Genomic DNA, 26,499 nt, shown 5'->3' on the forward strand with positions numbered 1-26,499 from the left:
TACCAGTCACTTGTTGAAGTGGAGACCTCTAAAGATCGGGGAATCTTGATAATACTGGAAAAAAGCAAAAGGCGCACTCTCCTCGTGAATTGCCATGATCAAAAAGAATTTATGGAAAATGACAAAAGTGTATACTCACAAACCAAGAGTCATAAATAAAAGCAAGGAACCAATGTGACAGTTCCAGCAAATGGTGGTCTTGCGACAGGGTGTGCTAACGCATTTCTGGAGATGAACTGCCTCAGAGCTCATCTCCCAAAATGCGTTAGCACACATCCTTGCTTTTATTTATGACTCATGGTTTGTGAGTATACACTTTTGTCATTTTCAATAAATTCTTTTTGATCACGTTAATGCACAAGGAGAGTGCGCCCTTTTTTCCTTTTTTCCAGTGTTATCAAGATTCTTCGATAGTTAGAGGGCTCCACCTCAGCGAGTGACTGGTACCGTGTTCCCAGGACGTGTAATGGACCTGAGTGCTGGTTTTGCTTTTCTTTCACATGCTCCTCTCTCCTTACTCAAGCACTGTACCTATGGAGGAAGCCATGGTTGTCAACTTTAAACATGTCTGCCTTTGTTCATCTTCACTACATGGGAGCTGATGGGATTAGTAGTTTACAAAAGGTAAGGACACTCTCCGATAAGGGAAACTAATAGACACAACATCTACAGCCTTGTAAGTTGCAATACATTACATTTGTGTTTTTGAGTTTATTTGCTTTTTAGGCTGAAGGTCCACATATACAAAAGCTGGATAGAACAATCAGAACCTGAAACAAGGATTTTTTTCCCATCCAGCATGCCCATCCAGTGGGCACACATTGAGCTGCCAGTTTATCTCTGCTTGGTTGAAGAGAACAGTAGGAACCGTCCTCTTTTCTAACCTGTTTGGCCCAAGTCCCACATGCCAGCACTTGTCTGCTGCAACAACATTGTGTTCATCTTTTCACTCAAATGTTCATTGGGGTACATAAATATTCTAATGCTTGATATATTTGGATAGTGACCATACAAGAGGTCTCTCTTGTAACATGGATGGAATGGGGTTAAATGCTTAGCTGCTTCCGAATGAGCTGTCTGACAACAAAGTGTTTACACTTTTTTTTTCAAGAGCATGCAAGTCACGGTATTAAAAGGTCTGTGGCCTTCATATTCCAGGAATCTTCATCTTCTGTACATGTCCTGGGAAAGTCCACTCAGTGCAAAGTTTTGCAAGTTTTCATGCTGCCTCATTGGGCATTTGGGCAATGTGAATTTAGCTTGGGGGATTTCTATCCTCTGTTGTCCTCTGGAAAGAGGCAATACCCCTTTCCACCACCTGATTCAAACCAAGCCTCTGCAACTGTCCCACCAAGTTCAGGCTGAAGATGCTTTTCTGGGTTGGAGCAGAGTCTGATGTCTTTTTAGCTGTAGCAACGTCCACTAGGGATCTTCCAAAACCCAGACCCATCAAAGTCCTACTCCATCTCAAAGGTAAGAAAGAACTGTGTGCAATTGGAACAGGAGGTCTACTTTCATCTTCTGTTGAGGGCACCTTGTTGGGCTCAGCGGTGGCAGATATACCATGTTCCTGAAGCAGAGTAACTAGTCCCATGGGAGTGTTACGTCCAGAGCCGGTCTGGTCACAGCTTGATGCGGCAGAGGTTACTGTTTGGTCCTTTTGAGTATCTAGATTAAGGGAACTTAAGCTCTCAAAGCTTCCACATGAAGAAAGGACTGTATTACGAAGACTGAGGAAGAAAGCATAAATAGAGATGTTAATGCACCAAGAAATTAGGTCTTCTAATACACTGGTCTACTCCCATATGTTTCCTTTTGGAATAACAGAAATACAACTGCTACAATAATAGTTTTGGCCTCTTTTCCTTTTCTTCACTAGATCAGGTTATTGTTCATTTGATCATAAAACTGATGCTGTCTATATTTATGAAGTTATTTTGTATGAAAACTAAAAGCAAAAATGGAGAGGTTACCTCGAAGAGCTTGCTTCGATTTCAGCACACACTTCAGCACTTATTGCTCCAACATGCTTATGTGACGTGATTTTGATGCTTCAATTATGATTTTTTGAAGCTAGACAAATGCCTTGTGTGTTAATTTCTATTTGTTTTAAAGGGGCCCAGTAGAACCCCAGCTCAGTAGTACCCTCAATCAGCAGATCCCCAGCTCATTAGAACCCTTGTTCAGCAGATGCGAGCTCATTAGTACCCTTGTTCAGCAGATCTGCAGCTCATTAGAACCCTCGTTCAGCAGATCCCGAGCTCATTAGAACCCTTGTTCAGCAGATCCCGAGCTCATTAGTACCCTCGTTCAGCAGATCCCCAGCTTATAAGTACCCTTGTTTAGCAGATACCCTGTTCAGTAGTACTTCCAGCTCTGCTGATGCCCCACTCAATAGTGAGCCCTAGCTCTGCATGCCTAGGATATGGAATGGGGTGTCTAAAAAGCTCATCTAGGTAGTATGGCAGGTGTCCACAAAGATATAACTATATAGTATGTGATCTAGAAATGTAAATTGCATTGCTTCTAAATATATATATATATATATCTCATTTATTTCCAATATACTGTATTATTTTCCTCAGTAGTACACATATCTTGAAATTAAAAGTCCAAAGTGGCTCTTTTAGCTTTAAATCTGGATGGAAATGTTTGCTTTTTGGTTTCCCAGTGCTTCCTGGGATAGCTCATACTGCCATACAAAGCCAAGCTAAAGCTGAATAATACCTGCAGGTGCTGCAAGCGTGCTTTGTCATGGACTTCTATGGAGGCTTTGGAGCACCATTAAAGTGAACTTTTTATTTAGTGACAGGGGTTTTGATTGACATTCAGAGAGCTTTAAAAAAAGCTTGTCTGAAGCCACATTTTGAAGCACATGTAAACAAGTCCATAGGACTCGTTTACACTAGCTTCAAAACATGGCATTGGACATTGCCGATCAAAGCCCCTGTCACGAAATAAAATGGTTAGCTTACAGTCCTGTTTACATGTTGCGTTTGCTTTGCTTCAAAAATGATATACCATGTCCCTTTAGTAGCGCTTCAAAGCCTCCATAGAAGCCTATGACAAAGCTTGCTTGCAGCACCTGCAGCTTTTGAGAGGCTTTAATTCAGCTTTAGCTTTGCTTTGTTTTGGCGGTATTGCAGGTATCAACACACACACAGGGCATCTGGCAAGCTTCATTAAAGCTTCAAAAAAGCACCACTGCAAAATCATTGAAGCATTGCAGAAGCATCATCGAAGCATTGCAGAAGCATCAAAAAAGCATGTTGAAGCAGTAGGCTCTCTAATGTGTGTTGATGTCGAAGCAAGTGTAAACGAGCCCTTTAAGTGAATCTGTCACTTTGTCCATTTAAGGCAAGTGAACCTTGTCTGTGCTCACCTGTTCACCTACTGGAGCCCAGATTGGAAAGCGTTGTGTAAGAGGTCAGTGTTTGTCCGTGAAAACAGCTTTAAAAAGGCTAATGATCTGCTTCCATGTAGCTGCAGAAGCATGAAGCACTGCAGTGGCATGTATGGAAGAGGATCGCAGGCTCCCCTACCCAATAGTACTGCATATTTTTTTTTTCAAGGGCTCCAGCAGGAAAACTAATCAGTGGAGAAGCAGTTAAAGCGATCCAGCTTTTAATTCCTAAACACTTGCTAAACTTGCATGCTCCTAGAATTACATTCGATGAATACTGAAATATGAAAATAAGTATAAGTGCTTATTGCACGCCAATTTAAACACTCATTATCATTTATTCATTGGTCTACACAATGTATTAGTATTTCAAGTTTCACGAGCATTCATAGAACTAGGTTTGTTTCCTTCTCAATTATCTCACATCTGCACATACCAGGATTTTTACAGAGCTGAAGGAGGGATCAGGAGCATTACATTTTAGTATAAGACCTGGAGGGTGCCTAGAACAGGGTGGGGTAGATTTGTTTACCTGACAGCTTTACTTTATATACTTTAATTATTGCTACAAAACACGCACACACACTAAACAAGAATGTTGTATTGACTGACATCTCTCATTCATTTTATTTGATGCAATTTAGTGTAACAACTTGTGCCATGACAGGGAGTTATGGGGAGAATTTTACAACTGACATTTTTTCATAAAAGGTATAAAATGACAATAACTAAAAATGCAGCTCAAGCTGTAATATTTAATGGCACATGTAGAAGTGTTTGTAGAGGGTTTTTTAAGTTTTGGAGAGAGGAGGAAAGGATTGTAACCCTTGTCAAAGTGTTTATTGCCTTCTGTGTTCCCATTAGGTAGATTCACCCTAGTCCTGGTGACCAAAGTTATGGAAAATCCCAAATGTTTGAACTGTCACCAGAACAACAGATGAAGCTAAATCTTCCAATGGGGACACTTGCACCTCTTACACCTCCATTGTTTTTATATTATACTTATACTGAATTCATTGTGAGACCAGTGAATGAACGGCAAGACTTTCTTAGACTGAAAAGGAGGTTAATGAAAACGGGTTGTTCAGTTAGCACATGCAAGAACCCATGGAAGCGGTTAGGCATTAGAGAGAGAGATAGACTTTTTTGTCACTACAGATCAAGGTTCAGATTGCACAGGCCTGTGACTTCACAGATGCAAAGACATCTAGTCCAGTTCTCATATAATTTTAAATAATATTTTTTTTTTTGTTAAGTTTAATGACTTCTGTAGAGTCATCCTGATTACTTTAACGGAGTACCCAGTTTGCCTCTCTAAGGTATACAAAAAAAAAAAAAAAAAAAAAAAAGGAGGGCAAAGAGAGAAATCAGTTATTATCTACCGTATACTTGTATGCCTGTACAGGGCTCTATAGTATTCACTGTGCCCAACAGAAACTTTATCCAGTGTTCAGGAAGCCATGTTGTTTCAATCAGCATCCTGATATTGTTGACAGGTTATCCTTCTATCCTGTTTGTGACTGGATGTCCCACCTGACAGGCAACTAGAACATCCAGGACAAAAAAAAGAAGAGCTATGCATGCTATAGATATGCCTTTCAAGAAAAAGACTTGCATCAGTTTTGACAGATAACATATCTGCTCTTTTTTTTTGGGGGGGGGGGGGGGAAGAGACTGGACCAGAAGTCATCTATTTATAAAGTCACATTATAAATCTTGTGCAGTATTTGAACCCTGACAATAGGTAATAGATGTCTGCAGTAACCTGAGGACAACTCAGTGACCAAAGACCTCACCAGCTAAAACAGTACTGGACATAGGCCTAATTTAAATAGGAAATTATGTGAGGGCTAAGACACTCCTTAAGGTCTGCCCTATTGCTTTTCTACAAAGCTGTGAGGTTATCAAGCCACAGGATATACAACGGCCCCCTCAAGTGTCAAAGAACTCATGAACAGTACCTAAATATTAGATTGCTAGTTCTAGAAGGATAAACTCTGTAAAATTAATACAAATTGTCAATACTGTATACTATTCAGGGATCAGGCATGAAAAAAGCCTGACTGATAGATAAATATATATATCTAGAGAGAGAACACTTCTAACAAAAAAATGACATTCAAATCAGGAAAATATTAGTTTGCACTGTTCTGTGTTCTTCATTTCCAATATATTTAAATTGGACTTTGAAATATACATATACAGTATGATGACAGACAAGCCACCTAGACAGCTACCTGTAGTAACATACAAACTGTATATTAGGTGACAATATATCCTTTGCCATTGGGGCATTTACATGGCTGATTAGGACTGAACGCTGTCAAGAATCAGCGTTTCTGTGTGGCGGGGATCAGAGGTGTGTGCAATAATTGGCAGCAAGCAATCCTGTACAAATAAATAATGAGCTGAAAAGCACATCAACCGTACAGCAGGTACATGCAATTAGATACAGCTGAGCGGCTTCAGACGCCAAACGGTCTGCATCCAAGTCTCTGAGCATATATACCTGCTTTTATGTGCCATTACATGCATACAGAAGCGACGCCTATCAGCCAGTTATTGATTTGTACAGGTTTCCTGGCCGCAGCTGATCGAACACACCTGTAATCACAGCCACGGACAAACACGGATTCTTGGCGGTGTATAGCACTAATTGACCATGTGAATGAGGCTTCAATTCAGAATCCAGTGACTAATTAGATACTGTGCCTGTCCTCAGTGGTCACTGAGTGTCCTATAAGAAATGTGAAGGTCACTGCTGGCTACCTGTGGCCTTGTTGTGGAGTCTGACCCTGCGCTCAGACGCCTCTCAGAAAGTCAAACACTGGAAAAGTTGCTTCCACCAGGACTTGAAGTGCCTAGAACCATGAGGATGGAAAATGGACACATGAGTGAGGGGGTGCAGGAAGCAAAGTGCATGTGGCGGAGTGCAGAGATGAAAAAGCGCAATCCATGCACTGCAAGGAAAGCAGTTAAAGCATATCTTAACCATAAAGAGAAATGTGATATATTGCAGCTTACAAGTCCTAAGATGTGATCATTCATTTTCTTTTTTTTAGGCATTGCTTCTTTATTTTCACCTGGCAATCCTGCCAATAATACATTTCCTGCCTTAGGGTGGTTATGTTAACTCTGCTATTGTATCTATGGAGGGAGCCATGATTGCAGGCTGGACTCCAAACACATCTGCCTTGTTCATCTTCATTACATGGGGAGATTAGCAGTTTACAGTAGAAAGATTCTCACAGAGAATGACAAGGATATGGCATTTCTGGTAAGATCAATAGGTAATTTTTATCCTCTCTTAAAATGTAATTATCTTGAAAAAAGAAAATGAATGCAGCAATCACCTCCAAGAACTTGTAAGCTGCAATACATTACATTTTTGTTGTTGGGTTTAGTTATCCTTTAATATATCAATGACATCTCAGCCCCACAGCAGTGATTTGATGGACTTTTCTTGGTTCACCTTCTGTCTTTTTTTTGTCTCTCTGGGCCCCCAACAAAAAAACTTCCCTATCTCCCCCTGTTGATTTCTAAGAAATATACAGATCTATGCTTGCAATATAGCAATTCAGGCATTTGGCAGAGCGATGGGTATGACCTGGAGAGGCTGTACACTGGTAAGAGATAGTAGGAGGGCCTCAGCTTCTTTGAAACTGGTTTTAAAGTAAAAGGCCTAAACTAGAAACTAGAAACCAACTTTAAATGTTGCCTCCCTGATGCCTGGCATATATTTTCTAATAAATTGTAATCAAAATGCCTCTTTTTAAACCATTTTTCTATTTGGTCACATGATCACAAAGCTCCAGCTCGCTCTGTGGCCGGTAGAGGGGGAAATCTCTTGCCTGCTGACAACGCCTACAGCAGTGGAGCCCGGTGGGTGAAGTCCCAGCTCTGTGTAATTCAGCTCCTTTACTGGCCTTCTACATTACAGAGGAGCTCATATAAAGTTAGTTTATAGTTTGGCCTTTCATTCTACTTTTATAAATAGCAAAATTTATCAAATACCATATAAGAAGTGGTAATAATATGGTCATAAACCACAAGTCAAATGATGGTTAAAAAAAAAACCAAAAACATAAGCAGAAGTTATTATCTGCAAAAATGTCAGCAGGACTGATTGATTTTTATTTTCTCTTTAGCAGAGTCAAGCAGCAGGGATATAAGTGACAGCCAGGGTGGATAAAAATCAATGATTTTTTTTTAAAAAATTAAAAAAATCTGATTTTTTTTATTTAAATCGGATTTTTTTAATTTAAATCGGATTTTTTTGAATAAAATGCTTTTTGAGGAAAATATATTACCATCCAAAGGTTATTCCATCATGAAATAAAGATTAGTTTTTTAATTATGTAGAATAAGGCTGTATATGTTTAATTTTTTTGGTAAATAAATTCCATGAATCCATTCACAATGTCATTCTCTTCCAGAGGTTTTTGTAAGATTATTGGGCAGTTTCTCTACCTACAAGATATTATCACAGATGCTTGGTTTACTTTTGCAGTTCTCAAAACTGAATTTGACTCAGCGGAGATCACATGCCTCTTCTTCACAGCAAAAATGTTATAACATGAACAGAGTTAAGAAAAAGACCTTAATCCTAACTTCTACAAACCTATGAATACAGAATCAACCCCTTCAGTGCTAAGTTTCAAGAAGTTCAGTGAATAGAATAGAAACAATATTTTTCTGATTGTTTGGAGTGGAATAGATCTGCACAAGAAGAAAGGGAAACTAAGTGTGAGGAGGAAGGGGCTGACAGTCTAAGTTTCTGAAAATATATATATTTTGTTTAGCCAAATTAGTTAACAAACATGGATGTTTAAGCAAATCACATATGCTGGAATGTTATTGTTTCAGATGAATAAATCTATTTAAATTGTTATTAATAAGGTAATGATTATTTTTCTCATTCCTAAGTACAACAGAAAAGTTGTCCAAATATGAGTGATTAACCTATTAAACTGGGGATAAAAAAACTAATATGAAAAGTTATTCTAAAAATCTTCATCTACTTGCATATTAAAGTTATACCAGCAAGAATTAGTCTATGTAGAAAACTAGGATTTAAATCAAGCCTTACTGACTAGTGATTTAAATCGTGATTTAAATCAGTTTGATTTAAATCAAATCCACCCTGGTGACAGCCACAGTCTGTACCGTCACTGAGAGCAGAACTGTCTGCCAGGGTCACAGAGCTTTATGGAATAGGAAGGTGACTAAGTCCACCTAAAACTGACAGCAGGTAGATTGATCATATTTACATTATACATTAAAATAAAAGAAACATTGGTCATGATAACCTAAATCTGAATATAAAGATAATTGAATATTTGAATACTTCTTATTAATAATAAAGACAATATATTTGAAGAATAAGAGTGCCTTTGTGCTAAAAATGAACTATGGCTGATCTAGTTTCAGTTGCTAAGACTGGAGATCTTTACAGTTGTCAGCTGTATATACAGAGGAGGAAATCCTGAGTGGAAGGTGGTGGTGATGGTGGGGGGTGGGGGGGGGGGTCCATACAAAGGCATCCCAGGAAATCCTCTTGCTATGATTGCTTCTTGATCATCTCCATAGAAGATTCTGGAAGCCATGAGAGTGAAAAACTACCAGGATTTTGGGAATGTCTTCAGTGACTTGCCCGTTAGACTGATTAAACTCAAAACCAGAAAATGTAATATATTGCACGTTACCAGTCCTTGGATGGGATGACTGCATTAGTGTTCATTTCTTAAACATAACATTATTTCAGCAAAGTACAGAAAATACCTGTACCACTACTAATCCCCCCCGTCCCCTCAACCTGGGGCCAGGAAGTATGATATTAGTAGGATCACCAGGCTAAAAAGAAAAGGAAAAAATGCAGCCACCATATCTAAGAACTGGTAAGCTGCAATATATTTCGGTTTTGATTCTGGGTTTAGATGCACCTGAAACCTGAAAATTACATCACCTGCCATTTGACAGAAAAGTTAAATTGCCTAAACAACAGAGCACAGCAAAGCAGACAGAAGGGCACATGAAGGATCACAGCATCCAAGGGGACAGCGGGGCAAAAAAAAAAGGGAGTAATATTTGCAAACCAAACAAAAAATCCTGACTAGGTTACTGTGCTTTTATCTCCCCACCCTCAACCCTTCTATCAGTGGGATGGTGTGGATGGAGTCCACTTGTGTTTTGTTCTAGAAATCAGCTATTAAATAGACATGTACACAGTGCTGGCATACACCCCCCTCACCCTCAACCCTTCTATCAGTGGGATGGTGTGGTAGGAGTCCATTTGTTTGTTGTTCTAGAAATCAGCTATTAAATAGACATGTAAACAAGGAATGAATGCATAACAGAGTCACCAAGATAAAACAAGCAGACACAAATACACAATATAACATGAGGGAGAAAACCTACCTGGAAGTGACCATTGTAATGTCCTGCAGAGAGTGCGGGGTGCGACATGTGGTTATGGTGAACGTAGATGGTGTCTGGGGGAGGTTGTTATTGGAAGTGAACACTGAAACACACAAGGAAGCTACTTATTACAGACATGGAATATGACAGACATGTGTCACAGAAGTTAGACAACCAATTAGTGCTAGAGAAGACACAGAGGATTGTGACAACTACAGATGAGATGGATGACTAGAGATTGCATAGAAATAACAGGATTTTAAATATCCGTTCAACAAATTACAAATAAGGCCCCTTTCACATGGGTGGACCAATCGGGTTCACCTGTTCATTTTTTTCAGGGGGACCCGATTGGCCTGATTGGACCATCCTTTGCCCTCAATGGAATGGCAGATGTAAATGGACATGTGTCCATTTACACCCGTCTGCATCTGATCCTATCAGATCCGCTAAAAACAGATGGATCAGGATCTGTTCATTGTCCATCTAGTGCAGGGGTGTCAAACTGGCGGCCCTCCAGCTGTTGCCTTTAGGAGTCATGCTTGTAACTGTCAATCTTGCAATGCCTCATGGGACTTGTAGTTTGGCAACAGCTGGAGGGCTGCCAGTTTGACACCCGTGATCTAGTGGATAGGATGACAGTTACATGTAAACAGACAGGCAGTCTGACTGCCCATAGAGGAAAGTGGGCTGTGTCTGTGTGTGCTGTGTATAAGCTGAGCAGACATGGACCTGTCATCTGCCTACTCAGTGGGGATGAGTGGGCAGATCCCCCGCCTAGCAGGCAGATCCACTGGCGGAGTCCGCCCATGTGAAAGGGGTCTTGCATATAAGTAATGGCAGCTATTGACCATCAGTCTAAAAACATTTCAGAGTTAGCAAGTTTATTTTGAGTCTCAGAATTCTTCTTGAATTTAAAAAGAGCCTTAACCAATCAGGTACTCACTGCTACTCGTTTTCCTGTTTTTGGTAGGAGTGGAGGTCACCGTGGCTTGGAAGGAAATTGGCTCCAGGTCATCTTCCTCAAAGTCATTGAGGTTGTAGACATCCTCTACATCAATGTCCAGTTCCTGAAAGTCTTTGGTGAGAACGCCTGGCCTGGGATCCAGGATGCCACCTAAGTTTGGCTTTGCTAGCTGCTGCCAGTGCAGGAGGGTTGCTGAACCTGGAAAAGAAGGTAGGTGGTTACAATGGACATAAATAGAGTGGCATGCCAATGTACTGTATCACACCTTACAAGCTTGCCCACTTCGTGAATTAGTGGATGGCACCACCATACCATCGTAGGAACATAAGGTTCTTCTCCAGCACATTCTGCCTGGAGAAAGGCCTGATAAATACCCGAAACAAAAGCAATCCCTACCAATTAGCAGGTAGTTGTGGGATTGGACATAATAATGCCATAGTAAAGCAAATGAGAAAAGTCGGAGTATGCATTACAGTTTGCTAAAATCTTTGCAAGATATATAGTTCTCCTACAGGGTATTGTATTTTTATTAAATTGGAATATAACTAACTTTTTTTTTTGCCATACTGTCAAACATGCTCTGATGTGAACAGGAAAATAACTAGTAAAATTATGGTGTGGATTACTAATAAGCAACAGTGTTTATATATCATCCACTACAGCATATAAAAAATATGTAAGTCAAGTTACGTAGAATACAGAAAAAAAAGGAAGCAGTTTTCTGTTCTACAGGGAACAAGTCATGTGCTAACCTTCCAGTGGTTTGACAATTTGAAGCTTCTCAGGTAGGTAGGCTCTTGATCCCAGGGATAGACTAGAGCTGCCACTGGCCTCAGAAATGCCAGAATAATTAGTACCAGTGGAAAGGACGCTATCATTGGGTGTAAGGAATCCACTGGAGACCTCTCCAACTCTCTGCAACTTGTGTTCTCTCTCCTTAAATAGATCTGGAGAATCAGATTCTTGTTGAGCGCGAAGTCTCTGAAGTGCAGCGGCCAGGTCTTGTCCTCCAGGTGTACCGGGTGTTCCCAACTTCTTCTCTCCAGCACTGCATGGGGCAAATAAACATTTCAGAAAGGACCATAGATTGCAAAGATGAAAACAATTAGATTTCATTATACAACGTTCCAGCTCAGCTACAAAACTGAGTTTGCATAGAGTTTTGTGGACCTGAAACTTACACAGAAGATTCGTTTCCTCCTCCTGGAACCAATGTCTCCTCCTCCAGATGCACCAAGCTGGAACCCTCTGATTCACAGAAGCTCAGTGGAGGAGTGCCCACGCGACTTGGAGCAGCAGATGGCCGCTGAGAAGGACCACGGGACCTTACCACTTGATTGGCAGCTTTCACGGTCTCAAAAACTCGCTTGTAGCTCCTGTGTGAGGTGTAGCAAATACATAATGTATCAGACTTCCATAGGATTCCCAAAAAATATTGTCATAACCACAGCAACCAAACAAACCTACCCTACCTTTTTAACCTGACCTTAAAATCTAGAGCAGGATCTTACTGCTATGTTTCTACTTTAATTTCCACTATTTCTTCTTTACCAGCACTATCCTGACCTTTGATTAAAGGATAAATTCACCTTTATACAAAAAATAATAAATGCATTTTTTTTTCAAGTAAAAAAATTTGCATTTATTATTTTTTGTTGCAGGAGCCTGTAAAGCATTGCACCAGTAGATCGCTGGTGCCATGCAAGTCTCCTGCAGACTGTCTGTATATCTGCTTGCCCGTATGGGATGTAAGAGCAAGCAGATATACTGACAGGAAGACTCAATGAACTACCACGATGCTCCACAGCAGCATGATCGCTCAATGAGAACTACAAGCCGACAGCTGCTAAGGATGTAGGGACTTGTAGTTTCTCATTCACAGAACACAATGGAGTTCAGTTTTGGGCACCAATTCACAAAAAGAACATTGGGGGACTGGAGGAAGTACAGAGGCACAACCAAACTGATATGAGGCATGAAGGAGCTCAGCTATGAGGAAAGATTAGAGGAACTGAATTTATTCTCTCTTGAGAAGAGGAGATTAAGGGGGATATGATCTCCATGTATAATACATAAGGGGGGATATGATCACCATGTATAATACATAAGGGGGGATATGATCTCCATGTATAATACATAAGGGGGATATGATCTCCATGTATAATACATAAGGGGGGATATGATCTCCATGTATAATACATAAGGGGGGATATGATCTCCATGTATAATACATAAGGGGGGATATGATCACCATGTATAATACATAAGGGGGGATATGATCTCCATGTATAATACATAAGGGGGATATGATCTCCATGTATAATACATAAGGGGGGATATGATCACCATGTATAATACATAAGGGGGGATATGATCACCATGTATAATACATAAGGGGGGATATGATCTCCATGTATAATACATAAGGGGGGATATGATCTCCATGTATAATACATAAGGGGGGATATGATCTCCATGTATAATACAAAAGGGGGGGATATGATCTCCATGTATAATACATAAGGGGGGATATGATCTCCATGTATAATACATAAGGGGGATATGATCTCCATGTATAATACATAAGGGGGGATATGATCACCATGTATAATACATAAGGGGGGATATGATCACCATGTATAATACATAAGGGGGGATATGATCTCCATGTATAATACATAAGGGGGGATATGATCACCATGTATAATACATAAGGGGGATATGATCTCCATGTATAATACATAAGCGGGGGGGGGGGGGGGGATATGATCTCCATGTATAATACATAAGGGGGGATATGATCTCCATGTATAATACATAAGGGGGGACATGATCTCCATGTATAATACATAAGGGGGGACATGATCTCCATGTATAATACATAAGGGGGGACATGATCTCCATGTATAATACATAAGGGGGGACATGATCTCCATGTATAATACATAAGGGGGGATATGATCTCCATGTATAATACATAAGGGGGATATGATCTCCTTGTATAATACATAAGGGGGGACATGATCTCCATGTATAATACATAAGGGGGGACATGATCTCCATGTATAATACATAAGGGGGGACATGATCTCCATGTATAATACATAAGGGGGGATATGATCTCCATGTATAATACATAAGGGGGGATATGATCACCATGTATAATACATAAGCGGGGGGGGGGGGGGATATGATCTCCATGTATAATACATAAGGGGGGACATGATCTCCATGTATAATACATAAGGGGGGACATGATCTCCATGTATAATACATAAGGGGGGACATGATCTCCATGTATAATACATAAGGGGGATATGATCTCCTTGTATAATACATAAGGGGGGATATGATCTCCATGTATAATACATAAGGGGGGATATGATCTCCATGTATAATACATAAGGGGGGATATGATCACCATGTATAATACATAAGGGGGGATATGATCTCCATGTATAATACAAAAGGGGGGGATATGATCTCCATGTATAATACATAAGGGAGGATATGATCTCCATGTATAATACATAAGGGGGGGGATATGATCTCCATGTATAATACATAAGGGGGGACATGATCTCCATGTATAATACATAAGGGGGGATATGATCTCCATGTATAATACATAAGGGGGGGTATGATCTCCATGTATAATACATAAGGGGGATATGATCTCCTTGTATAATACATAAGGGGGGATATGATCTCCATGTATAATACATAAGGGGGTGATATGATCTCCATGTATAATACATAAGGGGGGATATGATCTCCATGTATAATACATAAGGGGGGGGGGATATGATCTCCATGTATAATACATAAGGGGGGGGGATATGATCTCCATGTATAATACATAAGGGGGATATGATCTCCATGTATAATACATAAGGGGGGACATGATCTCCATGTATAATACATAAGGGGGGATATGATCTCCATGTATAATACATAAGGGGGGATATGATCTCCATGTATAATACATAAGGGGGGATATTATCTCCATGTATAATACATAAGGGGGGATATGATCTCCATGTATAATACATAAGGGGGGATATGATCTCCATGTATAATACATAAGGGGGTGATATGATCTCCATGTATAATACATAAGGGGGTGATATGATCTCCATGTATAATACATAAGGGGGGATATGATCTCCATGTATAATACATAAGGGGGATATGATCTCCATGTATAATACATAAAGGGGATATGATCTCCATGTACAATACATAAGGGGGGGGTATGATCACCATGTATAATACATAAGGGGGATATGATCGCCATGTATCATACATAAGGGGGTGATATGATCTCCATGTATAATACATAAGGGGGGGATATGATCTCCATGTATAATACATAAGGGGGGATATGATCTCCATGTATAATACATAAGGGGGGATATGATAACCATGTATAATACATAAGGGGGGATATGATCACCATGTATAATACATAAGGGGGGATATGATCTCCATGTATAATACATAAGGGGGGATATGATCTCCATGTATAATACATAAGGGGGGAAATGATCTCCATGTATAATAAGGGGGGATATGATCTCCATGTATAATACATAAGGGGGGATATGATCACCTTGTATAATACATAAGAGGGGATATGATCACCATGTATAATACATAAGGGGGGATATGATCTCCATGTATAATACATAAGGGGGGATATGATCTCCATGTATAATACATAAGGGGGGATATAATCTCCATGTATAATACATAAGGGGGGATATGATCACCATGTATAATACATAAGGGGGGATATGATCTCCATGTATAATAAGGGGGGATATGATCTCCATGTATAATACATAAGGGGGGATATGATCACCATGTATAATACATAAGGGGGGATATGATCACCATGTATAATACATAAGGGGGGATATGATCACCATGTATAATACATAAGGGGGGATATGATCTCCATGTATAATACATAAGGGGGGATATGATCTCCATGTAAAATACATAAGGGGGGATATAATCTCCATGTAAAATACATAAGGGGGGATATAATCTCCATGTATAATACATAAGGGGGGATATGATCACCATGTATAATACATAAGGGGTGATATGATCTCCATGTATAATACATAAGGGGGGATATGATCTCCATGTATAATACATGAGGGGGGATATGATCTCCATGTATAATACATGAGGGGGGATATGATCTCCATGTATAATACATGAGGGGGGATATGATCTCCATGTATAATACATGAGGGGGGAAATGATCTCCATGTATAATACATAAGGGGGGATATGATCTCCATGTATAATACATAGGGGGGATATGATCTCCATGTATAATACATAAGGGGGATATGATCTCCATGTATAATACATAAGGGGGGATATGATCTCCATGTATAATACATAAGGGGGGATATGATCACCATGTATAATACATAAGGGGGATATGATCTCCATGTATAATACATAAGGGGGGGGATATGATCTCCATGTATAATACATAAGGGGGGATATGATCTCCATGTATAATACATAAGGGGGATATGATCTCCATGTATAATATATAAGGGGGGATATGATCTCCATGTATAATACATAAGGGGGGATATGATCTCCATGTAGAATACATAAGGGGGATATGATCTCCATGTAGAATACATAAGGGGGATATGATCTCCATGTATAATACATAAGGGGGGATATGATCTCCATGTATAATATATAAGGGGGGATATGATCTCCATGTATAATACATAAGGGGGGATATGATCTCCATGTATAAATACATCAGTGGTTCATATAGTGAACTCGGTGTAGAGTTATTCACCCTGAGGTCATCACAGAGGACAAGGGGCACTCTTTACGTTTGGAGGAAAAGAAATTTAATCTCCAAACACGGAAAGGTTTCTTCACAGTGAGAGCTGTGAAAATGTGGAATAGACTCCCTTAAGAGTTGGTTCTGGCCAGCTCAGTGGATTGCTTTAAAAAAAAAAAAAAAGTCCTGGATTCTTTCCTGGATACACAGAATATAACTGGATACTAACATTTATAGGTAAAGTTAATCCAGGGAATATCTGATTGCCTCTCGGGGGATCAGGAAGGAATTTTTTTCCCTGCAGAAGCAAATTGGATCATGCTTTGCTGGGTTTTTTTTTGCCTTCCTCTGGATCAACTGTGGGTGTAGGATTATAACTTCTTTTTTTTTTTTGGTTGAACTGGATGGACTTTTGTCTTTTTTCAGCCAGACTAACTATGTAACTATATGTAACAGTGAACGAGTGATGTGGCTGGGAGGGTGGAGCCCTGCACGGCAAGGTTTTTTAAAAATTTTGACAGCTAGCGAGGGGGAGAAGATTCCCTGCTAGTTGTCAAATGGGGGAAGTGGGAGCCAGTCTGATCATAACATGTTAGATGTTACACCCTAAATACCGGTGTAACATGTACTGAAAGATGAGCTTATCCTTTAAATGGATAAGGCTGATGCTGCTATCTGCCTGCCAGCACAACCCACTGGTAAACCTATTTTAGTAGGACAATTCAAAAATGTAGAAAGAGTAGGGCTTAACAAAAGTGACATGTGTATGCCTAAATATGGGCATATTTTGGTAAAATAGAGATGGAGCTTCAAATCGTATCTGTCCAGATTTTGGAGGCATGCAAATGAAAAGATCTTGAATAATATTCTGTAACTTACTTTAGTTCTGAAGATGCATCAATCCCTTTTCTCATTGTTCCTTCAATCTCTGCTGCTAAGGAATCCTGTGGATAGAAAAGGCATAATAAGGCTACAATAAGGCTACTCCACTCCTCATGAACATGATGCATCATCCAAAACCCCACTGAGTGGGTCTTACTCAATCTCTGCTACTTACCAAAGGGAAAATGTTCAGTGTGCTGTATCTGCTGATAGTGCTGTTGGGGAGGCTTCGGTTCCTTTGGTTCTTCAGCTCCTCCTGTGCCTCATGTAGCATCTCCTCACATTCCCTGTGCTTTTCCTGAAGGTCTTGAAGCTAAAGAGGTACACAAAATTAGGCTGACCACCAAGTTTGGTGATTAATGACAAGACCCCCACTCAAACTAAATGCCTTAAGATAGTGACACACAACCCAGTAATTTTAAGTCAAAGCATCCAATCACTTCTTAAAACTATTATTGAGCGATGTGTAGTTTAAGATAGACACAATAATAGGCATTTTCAATGTTTAAAAATGATTGCAATTGTAAATAAAGTTTTTTTTAGCAAGGCAATTTGATGAAGGATGGGCAGACTTCAGTACCTGGTACACTAGTAAGACATTCATCTGTCTATAGCCAGCATGGCTCTAAAGTTACGAAGGCTAGAGTAGTACAGATTGGTCTCATCATTCTACTCCTACTTCACTTTTAATTTGCTTTACTGCATAAAAGACACTGACCATGTACATAAATGGCCGGACAGGAGCAGTGCAGGGGCGGGTTGCCGTTCATAAACGGCGCCCGCATTTATAGCCTGTGCGCGCTTCCCTGGGAGAGTGCGGCACCGCGACCCGATGCCCACTGTGTCCTCTGGACACAACGGAACACCGATAGCTGTATGGGACCTCTGTGTGAGGTCCGGATCTGGTGGTCACTGATTGGCTAATCAGTGATCACATGAATAGAAGTAAGCAAGATGTCACTTCTGACATCATTGCTTACTACTTGAGAAATCTGTGAATGATCACATGATACAAGGCTATTCACAACAGCCTTGTACCATATGACAAGCTGTGACCAATCACAGCTCACACAGTATTTCTCAATGGCTGCAAGAATGTAGTCAGAGAGAAGGAGAAATGATTGCTTTTACATCCTTTATGGGTGTAAAAAAAAAAAAAAAAATCTTCATCACCCCCCCACTAGTACAGTGTCACTATGGTGACACTGTACTGCTAAGGTGACAGTATGTTAAAAAAAAAAACACAAATAATAATAGAAAAAAGTAAAATAAAATGTAAAAAAGTTTTTGAAAAATTATAATCTTTGGTTATAAACTAATTTTTTTTTATTAAAAAGATAACTGAATAAGTTTTGACCAAGATTTATCAAGAATGATAATTTATTTGCAAAATTATATAAGAAAAACACTTTTTTTTCAACATTTTTGGACTTTTTCATTTATATAGCAAAAAAAAAATAAAACTCCCAGTGGTGAATAAATACCACCAAAATAAAGTTTTATCTGTCTCAAACAAATGCTAACAAAATTCATATGGGTACAGTGTTGCATGACCGCGCAATTGTCATTGAAAGTGTGATAGCACTGAAAGCTGAAAATTGGCCTGGACAGGAAAGGGGTGAAAGTGTCTGGACCTGAAGTGGTTAAGAGTGACTTTATTTAAACCAGTGTTGATAAACTTACTAGATTCAAGGGGTCCAAACTGTGGCCGCTAACATGCCCAAGAGACCTTGCATAAGATTTAGCAGAGGTAATTCTACAGAAAACTGTTTGGGGCTGCAGTCGTACAAATATAGATGGTCAATGGGCATGTGGGCATACTACAGGAGACTTTCAGAGACTGGGGCTTGTTATATGAACAGCTAGTGATCACTGCTATTACAGCCTATTAAAAAGTAATGCTTTCACTCTGGTTGACTGCTGAGGCCCAAGGGGCAGGCAGTAAGTATCAAAGGCCACATGTTTGGCACTAGGAATTTAAATTAGGGTCCCAGCTACAGCATATCAGAAGTGGGGAGTCTCAGCAACAGGATTTAATCCACTGCTGAAAGTATAAACCTCTTAAAGTAATCCACATGTGCCAGGTTTTCATCCTACCTCAGTTTTCAGCATGTTTTCCCTGTCCTTCACAGCCGCTAGATGTTGGTGAAGTTCTTCATTCTCTGTGGAGGTCTAAGAAAAAAAGTAATATACGGTCAGAGCAGACGTTGCCATAGTCGGTGACTTTTCTACCTTCAACATCTGTACAGTTTGTACATTAGAAATAATCACTCACACTGCGACACTTCTGCTGCAGGTGAACAATCTGGGCAAGAAGCTGGCTGATCTCTTCTTGCTGCCGGGCTGCATCTTCTCCTCTGCGAGCCACTTCGTCTGCCAGCAGTGCCATCTGCTTACTGGCCTCCGCTAAAAAAAAACACCACAATACATATTACCTATTAATAGACATAAATGATGCAAAAAAGGTGGCTCTATTTTCACCACAACCATGAATCCAGTGTCATTTCAGAAAAATAACCCATTCAGTGAGAAAAAATAAATAAATAAACAGATGGGAATTTATCAATGCAGGAGCAGCTGGAGAAACTGTGCATGGCAACCAATCAGCTTCTATATTTCACTTTCAAAGCTTAAAACGGAGCTCCACCCAAAAGGGGAAGTTCAGCTTTAAGCCTTTGTCCCCCGCTCCCCATTAAGGATTAGCACCTTTGGGGAGTGGGTACCCCGAATTTGACAGGTACCCACTCCCACTTATGCTGCGATTGTCTAGGCAATCAGAAGCTGTCCTCCCTACCTCCCCGTAGTCTTCTGGGACACGTGACAGGTCCCAGAAGACTACGAGGCCATTCACATAGCGCAGCGCTTTTCACACATGCGCAGTGGGCACCCAGCTGTGAAGCCGCAAGCTGTCACAGCCGGGTGCCCACACTGAAGATGTCGATGCCAGGGAGAGAAGACGGCAGATGAGGACACCGCTGGACCGAGGGACAGGTAAGTGGCTGTATTTTAAAAGTCAGCAGCTACAGTTTTTGTAGCTGCTTTTTTTTCAGGTGGAACTCCGCTTTAAAGCATTACTAAAGGTTCTTTTATTTTTGTAAAATAACAAACATGTCATACTTACCTGCTCTGTGCAGTGGTTTTGTACAGAGCAGCCTGGATCCTCCTCTTCTCGGGTCCCCTGCCGGCGCTCCTGGCTCCTACCTCCTGTCGGGTACCCCCACGGCAAGCAGCTTGCTATGGGGGCACCCGAGCAGGCACGTTCCCAAGCCGCTGCTCCGTGTGTCCATTCACACACGGAGCCACGGCTCATTCCCGCCCGTCTCTCTTTTGACTGGCTCACTGGCTGTGACTGACAGCAGCGGGAGCCAATGGCTTCCGATGCTGCCTCAGCCAATGAGGAGAGGGAGCCCCAGGATAGCAGAGACTCCAGTGCACATCGCTAGAGAGGAGGCTTAGGGGAGTATTATGTATTAGGGGAGGCTGGGTTGGATGCTGCACAGAAAAGGTTTTTAAGCTTTATGGATAGAATGCATGAAGCCTTTACAACTACTTTAACTGAACAAGCTGAAGATAGAAGCTGACTGGTTGTCATACAACCCTGCTTATTTACTAAAATTGGTGCACTCAGAATTTTGTGTAGATGTGCATGGTAGCCAATCAGTGTCTAACTTCAGCTTGTTCATTTAGGCTTTGGCAATAAAACCTGGAAACTGATCGATTTCTATGCAAAGCTGTACCAGATTTTGCAATTTGCAGCTTTGGAAATAACCTCCTCTGTCTACTGCAGTTTTGACGAATTCCCCCAATAGTTTTTATGGGATCTGCATGGCTATTAGCACTTGAAAACATGTACAAAATGTTATAAAAATAGATCAGAGTGGCCACTTCTACTCAGCTTGTCATATCAGATAAAACTGAAAGCTCTGTGGTCCTTAAAGCGGAGTTCCACTCATGCTGTCAAAAAATAAAAGTCAGCAGCTACAAAAACTGTAGCTGCTGACTTTCAAAAAACAGGCACTTACCTGTCCCTCGGTCCCGCGGTGTCCCCCCGCAGCCCATTTCACCGGCCATCCTGTATTCCAGGAGGCCGGCATCTTCAGTGTGGGTACCCCGTTGTGATAGCTTGCGGCTTCACAGCCAGGAACCCACTGCGCATGCGTGAGTAGCGCTGTGCTTCATGAATGGTCCTGTAGTCTTCTTGGACCTGTCACGTGTCCCAAAAGACTACAGGGAGGGAGGGAGGGAGTACACCTTCCGCTTCCGATCGCCTAGGCGATCTGACCGGAAGTGGGAGAGGGTACCTGTAAAATTTGGGAACTCGCCCCCCCAAAGGTGCCAATCCTTAATGGGGAGCAGTCCTTAAAGCAGAACTTCCCTTTTTGGGTGGAGCTCCGCTTTAAGGTGCATTATTTCCAATGTGTCATGTATTAGAGGGGTGATGTGAACCTGGGAAGAGCTACAGTTAAGTAAACCTATTACATTAGTTTGCATGAGCAATGCACAGGTTCGCTTTAAAGCATTCCTGACAAACATTTTATTTTTGGCTCTGCGTGGCACAATGAAGGATCAGACCCTTGCTGTTTATTGCTTTCTGGGTCCTTTTAAAAAGATTTTGCAAGAAAAAAAAGGAAAAAAAAATACTCCTTTATGTACCAACAGCCATAAACACCTGACAAAGGTTGTAACTTATCTCCTCTGTAGTAACAACTAAAAAAAAAGTTGTGGCTAAAGTTTCACTTGGAATCAGGTTGGACTCAGGCAACAAATTACAATGACTCAGAAGATCAAATGTTTTGGATATTAACTCACAGAACTGTTCTACGCAGTCCAGCATTAGTGAGCTCTCCTGGTCTTCATAGTCATTAGTTCTATCAAGGATGTGGCTGGCCTGTCAATAAAGAAGTAGACAACTGTAAGCGGACCACAGCTTAAACCATAGGTATTTACCATGCTTTTGGTTTAAAACTGAGCTTACCTCATTACGCATCTTGTGGTTCTCTTCCTCCAGGTTCTTGAGCTTTTGCTGGAGGGCATCTAGCTGGACATCACGTTGAAGACAGAATGAGGAGTGATTTCTATGCAGCCTACCAGGAAAAGATAAAATAAGTAGTCAGTCATTTTACTACAGTTCCCTCACTAGATGCCACAAAGCTCAACAGGACAATTTAGACAAATTAAAATCAAACCAAGTGTTCTTTTATTGTGTTTGGTTAATCTTGGCTTGTCTCTTCATCAGCTACCACCTTCCTAAAAAGGCAGCATAAAATCTTTGCGCTATGTAAATTGGCCAACAGCACTGAGAAAGGGCCTCATACCAGTTCCAGATTGGGGACTTCAAAGACAGTGAAGCTGAAAAGGGTCAATCCTTGCTGAAGCATTCCAGACCTACAGTATGCAGGACATATTGTGATGTTGCATTCATCACTGGCAGAGTGGGCACAAACAAGTACAAGATTCACCGATGTATGTTATGGCACTGGTTAGAGGGACAGTCCACTTAAAACCAATATTTCAGTTTTTGGTAATTTGGTAAATCCACCTGAAACTTTATTATATCTCTCAGGGACCTTATTGGTGGGATCTCTGGGTCTGCACACTGCTGTGGGCACTATAAGGGCTCATGATCAAAATAATCAGGATTCCAGGTCATGTGTGAATGATCTAGATCAGTGGTCTCCAAACTATGACCCGAGGGTCAGATGCAGCCCTTTGCAGGCCTATAACCAGCCCTTGGGGCAGTATTCCTCCCAGACATATGAGGCACTATTTCTCCCGCTGACACCAATAGTGGAGCATGATTCCTTCCACTGACTCCCATGATGGGGCACTACTCCTCCTACTGACCATAGGTGCTATGTAACTGACCACCAACCCTGAGGCAATGTTTATTTTCACTGATGATAGGCCGGGTCCTTTTTTTTACCTCACTGGCTATAGTCTGGCCCCCCTAAAGTCTGAAGGACAGTAAACAGGCTCTTTATTTGAAAAGTCTGAAGACCCCTGATCTAGACCAGTGTTTCTCAACCTTTTTTCAGTCAAGACACCCTTTAAAATTATGGACAGTCCTGAGGCACCCTTTAAAATTATGGACAGTCTTGAGGCACCCCATTCTAAAATGTGAAAAACTATTCTAATAGTTTTATATAGCGCAGCAACATCAACACATACAGGGCATCCAACATTAGAGGTGATTTACTGGTACTGACTAGTATTCCAGTGTTTCTCTTCTCCCTCAGTTTTAATCCATCACTGAGCAAATGTGACCCCAGCAGTGATGGAGAGGGGCGGGGGAGGGTCAAACTAGGATGCTGTGCAGGCAGCTGACATCCTCCTTATCAACTGACGGCACTGGTTGTTAGGGTATCGGCGGCTAGAAGGTCGTAATGGTGCACAATGAAAACCTGGGGCTTTGTGTAACTAAAAGGCAGGCTTGTTCCACCTGCTGGATTGTTCAAGTTTTGGGCAATTTTTTGTCATTTTGCCAAGGCACCCCTGAAGAAACCTCAAGGTACCCTGGTTGAGAAAGGCTGATCTAGATCATCATCCTAGACTACAATACAATGTATGTGTTAAAATACTGTACAGAAAATATACTAACGGTGTAGCAATGGCAGATGTGGACTCGCTCTCCAAGTTGCTGGTGTACAGATGGAGAAGGTCTTCCCGCATGGACACTTCATGTCGAAGCTGATAAACCTAAGAATCCAATCAAATAAAAATAAAAAAAAGTTATACGCTCTGAATGTTACACAAGTTTTAATGCTACCTTTAAACTCCAGCATTCGCCCCATAATCACCTCCTCTTTAGCGGCCTCCAGCTGTTCCTCCAGATACTCATTCCGTACTGTCAGTTCTTGATTTTGCTTCAAAAGGGACTGCCCAATACGAGCGGCTAGCTCAAGGTCTCTCTCTTTCTGAGGATGGCAATAATATACAACATAAATACACAAACCCAGCAAAAAAAAAAAATCCAAATCTTAGTCAGCCATCTCAATATTATGCATATACAGTTGCAAGAAAAAGTATGTGAACCCCTTGGGATTACGTGGAGTTTTGCATGAATTGGGCATAAAATGTGCTCTGAACGTCATCTAAGTCACAACAATAGAAGAACACAGTCTGCTGAACATAATACTACACAAACATTAGATGTTGCCATGGTTTAATTGCACATAACATGTAAACATTCACAGTGCAGGGAGGAAAAAGTATGTGAACCTTTGGACTTAATAACTGGTTGACCCTCCTTTGGCAGCAATAACCTCAACCAAATGTTTCCTGTATTTGCAGATCAGACCTGCACAGCGATCTGGAGTAATTTTGGACCACTCCTCTTCACAAAACTGTTTCAGTGTAGCAATATTCTTAGGATGTCTGGTGTGAATCGCTCTCTTAAGGTCATGCCACAGCATTTCAATCGGGTTGAGGTCAGGACTCTGACTGGGCCACTCCAGAAGGCGTATTCTGTGCTGTTGCAGCCATTGTTTTGTTGAATTACTTGTATGCTTTCGGTCATTGTCCTGTTGCATCACCCATCCTCTGCGGAGCTTCAGTTGGTGGACAGACACATACTTTTTCCTCCCTGCACTGTGAATGTTTACATGTTATGTGCAATTAAACCATGGCAACATCTAATGTTTGTGTAGTATTATGTTCAGCAGACTGTGTTCTTCTATTGTTGTGCCTTAGATGACGTTCAGAGCACATTTTTTGCCCAATTCATGCAAAACTCCACGTAATCCCAAGAGATTCCCATACTTTTTCTTGCAACTGTATATCTGTACTGCGTATGCATACAAACATATGCACATCGTGGGTGCAAAGAACAATGATATCAGATTTCATATTTTATTTGTTTACAGTGATACCTGCTCTTAGCTCAGTATGTGCAGTTTGTAATCAATAAAATGTATGCTGTGTACCGATCTCTGGCTCTGTGTGTTCCTCTTTGGTGGCACTGATAAGTGGTGGTTTCAGTTTACATTTGGCTTGTGGTTAAATGAGGACTGGCGGCAGTCTACACCCCGAAAGACATGAAACAGCAGGATTGGTAAAAGGCATGCAGCACCCCCTAGGATCAGGGTCTTTTTTGTAAGCTACATCAGTTTACGGCATGTGCGAAGAAGGTATTATTGCCATGGTAGCACCTGTTTTACCTAAATGATTGCTAAACTTCTCTGCCTCCTACAATTTGGGGGGTGCGGGTGTTAAAAAAAACCTCTTGCTTTCCCTGATCGAACAAAGCACAGCATAGCTTTACTACAAATGCCAATAGTCCTTTCCCTCCAGCAGAGTGTGCGGGTGCGCTGTTTTGGGACAAGGCAGCGCCAGTGTTTTGCTGAGGAAGAAATCAATGTATGCATGTGAAAAAGAACAGAAGGGGCGAGAGACAGGCAGAGTTATGAAGTCCAGCAGGCAGATTTCAGTGCAGAAAGTATAGTGTTAGTGTTTTGTGAACTCAAGCATGAAGTTAAGTTGCACACTGGATTTCTGGCAGACCACTGGGACACTTTTTTGTATTAGCAACATTTTCAAAATGAGAATGAGAATGTTTATGTATTGCAAAGATGAACTGAATATTTGTTTGTGCTATTTTGCTGTTGGTATACATTTTAAGCTTTGTTGAACAATGTAACACTGGGTAACAGAGTACTGACTAAGCCTGCGTTCACATATATGCGGTGCGGTATATCGGATGTGATTCGCACAGTAACCGCACCTCAATCCTGTGCAAATTACATGCGATTTGTGTGCGGTGCGACTGGAGCCATACATTTTGTCTGGCTCAAATCGCACCGCATCCGCACCAAAAAGGTGCAGGACCCTTTTTTTAGTCCGCACCAGAATCGGATCGCATGGGTAATCACACCTATGCGATCCGATTCTGCACATTGCGGACCGATTGCAGGGTATTGTTCACTTAACATACACACCCGCAGCACCCGCAGCAGTTCGCATGAACGGGGTGCGATTGTGATGTGGTGCGGAATTCGCACAAAA

The 26,499-nt window shown here is 41.0% G+C and overlaps 1 protein-coding gene across 4 annotated transcripts in view; it reads right to left on the reverse strand.

Annotated features, from left to right (window-relative positions):
* Nucleotides 1-674: 674 nt before the first annotated feature.
* Nucleotides 675-26,499, reverse strand: part of LOC149464481 (trafficking kinesin-binding protein 1-like) — a 98,007-nt gene continuing 72,182 nt past the window's right edge. For 2 of the 4 annotated variants that reach the window (XM_089674449.1, XM_089674450.1), the window contains 13 exons: nucleotides 24,297-24,413; nucleotides 24,098-24,195; nucleotides 22,475-22,583; nucleotides 22,309-22,387; nucleotides 19,775-19,905; nucleotides 19,597-19,671; nucleotides 17,675-17,812; nucleotides 17,497-17,561; nucleotides 11,969-12,163; nucleotides 11,540-11,835; nucleotides 10,767-10,985; nucleotides 9,821-9,923; nucleotides 675-1,730 (listed from right to left, as the gene is read on the reverse strand). In XM_089674449.1, the coding sequence (XP_089530575.1) occupies nucleotides 1,256-1,730; nucleotides 9,821-9,923; nucleotides 10,767-10,985; nucleotides 11,540-11,835; nucleotides 11,969-12,163; nucleotides 17,497-17,561; nucleotides 17,675-17,812; nucleotides 19,597-19,671; nucleotides 19,775-19,905; nucleotides 22,309-22,387; nucleotides 22,475-22,583; nucleotides 24,098-24,195; nucleotides 24,297-24,413 (2,100 nt within the window). In that variant the 3' untranslated portion in view covers nucleotides 675-1,255. Of the gene's footprint in view, nucleotides 1,731-6,172; nucleotides 6,265-9,820; nucleotides 9,924-10,766; nucleotides 10,986-11,539; nucleotides 11,836-11,968; nucleotides 12,164-17,496; nucleotides 17,562-17,674; nucleotides 17,813-19,596; nucleotides 19,672-19,774; nucleotides 19,906-22,308; nucleotides 22,388-22,474; nucleotides 22,584-24,097; nucleotides 24,196-24,296; nucleotides 24,414-26,499 lie in introns of all 4 variants that reach the window. The other 2 variants (XM_089674451.1, XM_089674452.1) reach the window with 2 other exon arrangements.

Source organism: Staurois parvus, unplaced genomic scaffold (genome assembly GCF_062004578.1).
Source record: "Staurois parvus isolate SC_StPar_1 unplaced genomic scaffold, SC_StPar_1.0 ptg000151l, whole genome shotgun sequence".
NCBI lineage: Eukaryota > Metazoa > Chordata > Amphibia > Anura > Ranidae > Staurois > Staurois parvus.